Source organism: Myotis nattereri (assembly GCF_964212035.1).
Source record: "Myotis nattereri genome assembly, chromosome: X".
Taxonomy (NCBI): domain Eukaryota; kingdom Metazoa; phylum Chordata; class Mammalia; order Chiroptera; family Vespertilionidae; genus Myotis; species Myotis nattereri.
In genome coordinates, this window is record NC_138078.1 from 21,476,147 (window position 1) to 21,484,778 (window position 8,632).

The window sequence follows — 8,632 nt, forward strand, 5'->3', positions numbered from 1 at the left end:
CACCCTGTGGCTCTCTGTGTGACAGTGGGCGGGGCCACAACCTCCCTGTCTGCCCTGCTCTGTTCCTGACAAGGGAAGGCGCCCCAACCCCCTGATCGGCCCTGCTCTTTTCCTGATAGGGGGGAGCTCCCCAACCCCGTGATCCTCCCTGCTCTGTGTGTGACAGGGGGCGGTGACCCAACTCCCCTATCGGCCCTATTCTGTGAGTGACCATGGGGAGCTCCTCAACCCACTGATCAGCCCCGCTCTGTGCGTGACAGGGGGCAGCGCCCCAACCCCCTGTTTGGCCCTGCTCTGTGCGTGACCCGGGTGGCGCCGCAACCTCCCCATCGACCCTGCATTGAGTGTGACAGGGGGCGGTGCCCCAACCCCCCTATCGGCCCTACCCTGAGCATGACTGAGGGTGGCATCCCAACCTCCCGATACGCCCTGCTTTGTGCATGACAGGGGGCGGTGCCCCAGCTCCCCAATCAGCCCTGCTCTGAGCCCGACCAAGGGCTGCACCTAGGGATTGGGCCTGACTTCTGCCATCCGGGAGCAGGTCTAAGCCAGCAGGGCGTTATCTCCCGAGGGGTCCTAGACTGCGAGAGGGCACAGGCCGGCCTGAGGGATGACCCCTGCACCCCAAATGCACAAGTTTTTGTGCACCAGGCATCTAGTAAGTTTATAATGGTCTTTATTACCCATAAATGAGTGAGATCATGTGGTATTTTTCTTTCATTGACTGGCTTATTTCACTTAGCATAATGCTCTCCAGTTCCATCCATGCTGTTGCAAATGGTAAGAGTTCCTTCTTTTTTACAGCAGCATAGTATTCCATCGTGTAGATGTACCACACTTTCCTAATCCATTCATCAACTGATGGGCACTTAGACTGTTTCTTGATCTTAGCGATGGTGAATTGTGCTGCTATGAACATAGGGGTGCGTATATCCTTTCTCATTGGTGTTTCTGGTTTCTTGGGGTATATTCCTAGAAGTGGGATCACGGGGTCAAATGGGAGTTCCATTTTTAGAATTTTGAGGAAACTCCATACTGTCTTCCACAGCGGCTGCACCAGTCTGCATTCCCACCAGCACTGCACGAGTGTTCCTTTTTCTCCACATCCTCTCCGTTAACTTATTTTTTGAGGTAATTTTTAATTAGTGGTGTTTCAAAAGAAAGTTTATTTTGATTCAGAATATAAGTGTAAGAATGACATGGATCACACATTGTTGTGTGCCAGGTTCAGGAATGAGAGCTTTGTTTCAAGAAATAATGTACACGTTGAAAACCTTTAGATCACTTTTGTGATCCTGAACATGACCACATGGCATTAGAAGGAGGATATCCTTGCTAATGGGAAAAGAAAGAGCCCTGCTAAAATAGATGTTATCGCAACATAGGGAGAAAAAAGTAAAAGTTATTAAATTATGGTTTTGCCTTACTCCATTCTGACTTTCTTGTCCCAAATTTAAAAGTTATGTAACTGGATGTGCTTAAATTATTCCAGAATGGGTGAGTTTAGGGGAATGGGAATTTGTGTGGTCAATGTGAAGACCTTACAGAGATACCTAAAAATCAAATTAAAATAACATCAACATATTATCCAGCAATCCCACTACCGGCTATTTATCTAAAGAAAATGAAGCCACTAACGTGAAGGAATAACTGTGTCCCCATGTTCACTGTAACATTATTTACAGTAGTGAGGACATGGGAGAAAAAAAAACCCTAGGTGTCCTTTGATGAATGAGTTGAAAGAGAAATGAAATACACACACACACACACACACACACACACACACACGCGCGCACGCGCGCGCGCCCGGATATATCATTCAGCCATAAAATAGAAAGACATCCTGCCATTTGTAGCAGCATGTGAAGAACTGTATGGCATTATGCTAAATGAACTAAATGGTCATTTGGCGGTGTTCTTTTAAAGAAAGTTTGTAACCCCTGGAAAACCGCGTGCACAGATGTCAGACTGATTAGGACCTGGGAAGCCTCAGGGAGGTCAGGGCCTCAGTCTAATGTGGGTGATCTCCATTGTGCACAGAGAGGGACTAGGTCTTTAACAAGAATCAATCCAATGTGAAGACGTGACGATCCTGAGTTTCACGAGGAAAACCTAGGGGGCCAGGAAGAGTCCAGTACTCTATTGAGCCCTGGGAAACCCAGAAGAGCTACCACTGAGGAGCCCAGGCATCGCACCCGTGCGGTCTCAGGGAAGGATCCAAGGCCAGGTGGCTTGCACATCACAAACCGCCTCACCGGAGGACACTCTGCATGTCTCACACAAAGGGGGGCTCCCGCAGCACCGCCCCCTTCCGGCCTGAGAGGCCCAGGGCCCGCTTCAGAGGCAGGGCATCCTCACTGCCTGCTTCCCTGGGTCTCAGGGGAGGGCAGACTTTGTGGGGGCAAGCCTACACGCTTCTCTAGAGGGAAGCGTCCAAGCTCTGCAGACACAAAAGTGGGGACCCTGAGTGAGGACTTGGGTCCAAGGACACAATAAACGCTCCGGCTCCCGGCATCAGGCACGCCCTGGACAGCCCCGCGGGAAAGGACCCACCAATATGCCATTATGAGGCAAGGACCTTTCCAACAGTGTACATGTGTGGCGGCTGTCTGACTGAGGGTGGCTTCGCAGTAGTGGCTTTGAGTCAAGGTGAGGACCTACCTGCTACCCGCGGAAGCCGCACCCCCCCATAACGGAAATGAGCCCTCCCACGCCTGCCCTGCAGTGAGCCCCGACAGGCCCCGGCACAGCCCTGAGACTGCGGCCTGGAAAGGTTTGGGGGGAAGGCCTTGCGAGGGAGTAGGCCCGACCCTACTGACCGAGGACCCCTGGGCCCCAAAGGGATTCAAGATGGAGGCCGGGTGCTTCAGAGCAGCCCTCTCTGGGAGAAAGGGCCGCGCAGGGCAGCAGCCCCTGTACTCAGCTCTAGGGACCGCCCCGCCAAGGAAATAGATAAAGAGCGACCCAGCCTCCTCTCTGGCGGTCACCCCGCCAAACTCAGCAAAGGCTGCCGCGGGCAGAGCGGGCAGGCCGCGTGCGGTGACCCTTACTCCGCAGGTGGTGTCTCGGAGAGGCCCGGGCCTGGGGGTAATGGAGGAGGGTCCAAGGAGGGCCCCGTCTCTACCAGGGTCCAGGGCTGCTACACTGCGGCAGGCTGTGGGACTCCTCCCACAAAGGAGGGGCCCAAATAAAGTCCCAGCCCAGTGTTCACCCCTGGGAGGCTAGGGCTCATCGCCATGATGAGTTGCACTCGCTTCCTCCCAGGCCATCTCGGGGAGGTGACAGACCCGGTCAAAGGGGGCAACCGCAGGTCAGCGGAGGGAGGATTTCGTGTTAAATTCGTGTTGTGCCAGGTTCCGGGGACAGACCTTTGAGGACTGTGGGCATGTGCCACCCTGTGCCAGTGGGGCCACAAGGAATCCTCCCTGCCTTAGCCAGTGTGCCTCCGCGTTAGATGGTCGGCCTGCACCAAAGGCTCCTGGAGTCGGTCATCGGTCAGTGGGCAGGTACCTAGGTGGAAGGTGGGTGGATCCCTTGCCCGGTTTGGTTCATGAGGGAGCAACCAATCGATGTGTTGCTCCCACATCAATATTTCCTCCCTCCCCCTCTCCCTCTCCCTCCCCCTCCCCTTTCCCCTCTCTAAAAAAATCAACAGAAAAACTGTCCTCCTGTGAGGATTAACAACACCAATGAACAAAACAAGAATCCTGTCCATTTTCAGCAATACCTTATCACACCTCAAGGATAGATGTCAGGCAGGGGTGCCCATCAGCCCTCACTCAGGGTTACCAGGGAAGTTAGTGCCTTGGTCTGAGGGGAGTGGCACCAGGCCAGCAGAAGGAGAAATAATGACCTCAGCATGAGTCCTTTTGAGACCTCAGAATTGGGTTCTGTGTGGAACCACCTACCACAGGACCTCAAGCTGCTTGCCACAGCCTCCATACTTGAGAGACCATGTTCAGTCACATCAGATCCACTTCATTTCCTTTTATTGCCGCTCAGGTAGTTTGGCTCTTACTATGAGGTGAAACCAAGCAATGGAGAAGCCAACCAAACATAAACAAAGGGGCCATCATAGTATTCATTTAAACCCTTTGCTATCAGCCCAGGGAATCTCAGGGAAAGGCTGTCAGCTTGAGCATCCCTCCTCACTTCTTTATATCAAGTTTAAGGGAGGTGAGATGCTCAGTCTGAAGTTCCATTCAGGAGTCAACCAAAGGGGAGCAGTGTCACGCCTTACAAGGAGCTAGGGTGAGGAGCTTGAGTGACAACTGGGGATCCAAAGGCCCCCACTAAGCTCTCAGCAATGGGTGGCTCCTGATAGGGAGGAGGACTCCCCTCCAGTTCCTTTTCATGGGTACCAGGGAGTTGCAGGAGGGAAGATTCCCAGGCTCTTCCCAGAGTGGACATGATAATACTGAAAATAAACCAACAGGACCCACACATTCCAGATCCAAGGGTGTCACACTGGTATTGCCTACTGTCACCTGAGTAATTTCCATGTAGGGCTGGTATGATGTAGCATGCGACTCACTCTGAAGTCTCTCTGGTTGTTCTGTAGGATTCTTAAGGCACAGGAGAACAGGAGCCTCGTTGGATCCTAGAGTAGTGCCTTCAAGGAAGCCTGCAGAGGCAGCCTTCAATAAAGCCAAGGGGGAAGCTCCCTGTTGAAGGTGCTCACATAACTCTTTCTCCATCCCTCAGGTACCCTAAGCAGCTGTCCATTGGCTCACTACTGTCTGCTGTCCTGAACAACAGCCATCATGCCTCGTGGTCGTAAGAGCAAGCTCCGTGCTAAGGAGAAACGCCGCCAAAAGAAAGCTGAGAACCAAGATGTTAAGAATGCTCAGGCCCCTGCAGGAGAGGAAGGAGAGGCTGCTTGCTCCTCCTCTTCCATTTTGGGGGAAGGTCCCTCCACCTCCACTGGTGCTGGCACTCTCCAGGCACCTCAGGGTGCCCCAGCCACCACCAGTGCCGCTGCAGGTGCTTCCTGTGAAAGATCTGCTGTAAAAGCTAAATGCCGTGTTAGGAAAAGTAAAAGTTCCTCCCAGATCTCAACTTCCACTGAGATCTGTGGCCTAGATCTTATAAGTAAGAAGGTGAAACTGTTGGTAAAGTACCTGCTGTATCAATATACAGCGAATGAGCCCATTAAAAAGGGAGACATGCTGAAGATCATCCGAAAATGGTACAAAAAGGACTTCCCTGAGATCCTCAAGAAAGTCTCTGAGCGCATGGATATGATCCATGGCCTGGAATTGAAAGAAGTCAAGCCCAACGGTAACTACTACACTCTTGTGGATAGTCAAGATGACACCAGCAACGGGAATCTGGGCAGCGGCTTCAGATTTCCTAACAAAGGGATCCTGATGCCTCTCCTGGCTGTGATCTTCTTGAATGGCAACCGCACCTCTGAGGAGGAGATCTGGCAATTCCTGAATATGATGAGCGTCTATGATGGAAAGAGTCACTTCATTTTTGGGGAGCCCAGGAAGCTTATCACCCAAGATTTGGTGCAGGAAGAATACCTACTGTACCAGCCATTGCCCAACAGTGATCCTCCACGCTATGAGTTTCTATGGGGTCCAAGAGCCTATGCTGAAACCACCAAGATGAAAGTCCTCGAGTTTTTGGCCAAGTTTACTGATACCGTGCCCAGTGCCTTCATAACCCAATATGAAGAAGCTTTGAAAGATGAGGAAGAGAGGGCCCGTGCTGCACTCAAGGCTGCCGCTCCTTCCAAAGCCAGTACGTGCTCCAGGGACATGTCCAAGCGCTACCCACAGCCTGAGTGAACTCTAAGTGGGGTCTTCAGTTTTGGGATGGAAAAGCCTGTTAAGCAGTTTCCTAATGTGCAAAAACTATGGTTGGCTTACCTTTGTGTTTGTTGTTTTTATTTTTGCATTTTCAAGTGGTGTTCTTGTAGACAGAATGTTTATTTAGATCCAGAATATTAGTATATAAGTCTATGAATAACATAGATTGCAAATTTATTACCATTTTACAGGTTAGTAGTAAGAGTTTTGTTTTTGAAATAGAAATTGAAAATCCTTCAAACCTTTTTGTGATCCAGAACAGGATAACATAGCTTTAGGATAGGAATATATTTTGATATATGCAAGAACTTTACACCAAAGTAGGTGGGAACAATAGATAGATAGATAGATAGATAGATAGATAGATAGATAGATAGATAGATGATAGATAAATAGATAGATAGATGATAGATAGAAGTATAAAATGAAAATTGGGCACTTCTGTTTTAATTTTTTGTTCAATTACACTTGACAACAATATTATATTAGTGTCAGATGTTACAACATAGTGATTAGACATTTATAGAACTTACCATGTGCCCACTCTCATAAGTTGAACACCCATCTGAACCATAAGTACTTATTACAATGTTATTGACTATGTTCCCTATCGTGTATTCAGCATTACCTGTTTCAGCCAAGACATGGAAGCAAACTAAGTGTCCATCTGTCAACCAAGGAATAAAGAAAATGTGGTTTAGCTATGAAGCAAGTCACTTCTTATTTTCCTTACTACATTTAGTGCTGTGTTTTGTAAATGTCTAAGATACATAACCTGGATTTGCTTGTGTTTTTCAAGAAGGTTTGAGAATATAAATCTTAGTGAAGTGAACCAGACCTCTTCATTCATGGCTTTTATTTTACACAACCATTGAGCGTCAGCTCTTTGGAAGTCTTCATGCTCACATGGGGGAATGTTTAGGCAAAGAAGACCCTGCCCCTGCCCATGCAATCATAGAGTGTAGGAGAAGCTATCACTATAAAAGAGGGTGAGGTACTCGCCAGTTCATAAGGAACAACTTAATAAGAGGGTAAAGAACAGGTGGAGGTAGCGTATTACATAACTTTCATTGCTAAGCAGAATTTAGTCCTGCGGCCCCACCCCCAGCCGGCCCTGCCCCCAATCGCCCCCCTCCACTCCTATCAGGGGCAGGGCTGGCCAACCTCCCACATCCCCTCACCCCTGCCAACCGGCCTGATGGGCTCCCATTGGGGCAGGCTGACCGAACCCCACCCATGCATGAATTGGTGCACAAGGTCTCGAGTATTAGATAAATTTAATTGCTAAGCAGAATTTAGTCCCATTGGACAGTTAGTGGGTGATCCAAGGCCGCATCTGGTTTCTTCTCTCAACCCAAGTGAGGTCTGAGATGGATGCTTCACACTGTGGTAGGAAATGCCTATTGACCAGTATTCCTGATATATACAAATAACTTGACCTATTTTGTGAGGTAATTTTCAAGTGGTGGTATTTCAACATAAAGCTTATTTAGATTCAGAATATAAGTGTATGAATGGCATGGATCACACACTTAATTGTTGTTTATCAGGTTCAGGAATAAGTATTTTGTTTCTTGAAATACACATTGAAAATTCTTAAGTCACTTTTGTGATGCTCAATAAGACTGCATGTCATTAGAATGGGGATACATTTGGTAATGGGAAAAGAAAACCCATACTAAAACAGGTGGGATCAGAACATAGGGAGGAGGAAAAAGTTATGGGTTTGCCTTATTCCATTCAGTCTCTCTTTTCCTAAATTTAAAAGTTATATACCTGATTGTCCTTAGACTTTTTCAACAGTGGGTGAGATTTGGAGAATATAAATTAGTGCAGCCACTATGGAGGACAGTATAAAATTTCAAAATATTAAAAATAAAATGACAGTATTATTAGCAATTCCACTACTGTGTAATTATCTAAAGAAAATAAAACCACTAACCTGAAGAAGGGCATTATGCTAAATTAAGTAAGTGGCCATTTTCAAGCACTGGTCTTGCCACAGAAAGTTTTCAACACATGGAGAAAGATAAATGCTGCATGGTATCACATGTGGAAGCTTTAAAAGAAAAAAAACATACAAAAATGAATGCATACATAGAATAGACTGCTGTTTACCAGAGGCAAGGTGTGCAAAATTTTTGAAGGTGGCCAAGAGGTACAAGCTTTCAGTTATAAAATAAGTAAACCTGGAAATGTAATGTACAGAATGAACATGAATAGTTGATAATAATGTATTAGGTAAATAAAAGTAGCCAAGAGAGTAGGTCTTAAATGACTAATTACAGGACCAAAACAACAAAAAGACAGAATCTGCAGATAAAACCTTTTCAGTGTGTATATTCGTTTAATATATATATATATATATATATATATATGTATATATATATATATATATATATCTCCACAAATTGAACAACTTCAAACTACAAACACTTAGTATCTCAAAGTTCTGTAGGTCAGAAGTCTGAGCAGGGAGTAGCTGGGCTCCTGGGTCAGAAACCTCAAAGCTGCAAACAATGTATCAGGTAGCTGTATGCTCACATGGAGCTCAGGAGCTCCTTCCAATGCCATGCAGAATGCAGTTAACGGAATGCAGTTACCAGAAACTGAAAGACTGAGGTGCCTATTTTCTTGCTAGCTGTTGGCTAGGGGTCATTCTCAAGTTGCTATTACCTGCTCGGTATGCTATGTGGCTCCTTCCATCTTCAGAGCCAGCAAAGGAGAACCTCCCTCTCACTCTTTGAATTTCTCTCACTAGGAAATGCCCATCCCATTTAAGGATTCACCTGGTCAGGCTTGACCTATGGGGGATA

General features: G+C 47.4%; 1 protein-coding gene across 1 annotated transcript; it reads left to right on the forward strand.

The window, feature by feature from the left end:
• Positions 1 to 4,763: 4,763 nt before the first annotated feature.
• On the forward strand, positions 4,764 to 5,795 carry LOC308511536 (melanoma-associated antigen B4-like; the record flags this gene model as incomplete). Its single annotated transcript, XM_081081558.1, has 1 exon — positions 4,764 to 5,795. One exon carries the CDS (start codon positions 4,764 to 4,766, stop codon positions 5,793 to 5,795), a length of 1,032 nt encoding a protein of 343 aa, XP_080937684.1.
• Between the last annotated feature and the right edge of the window lie 2,837 nt (positions 5,796 to 8,632).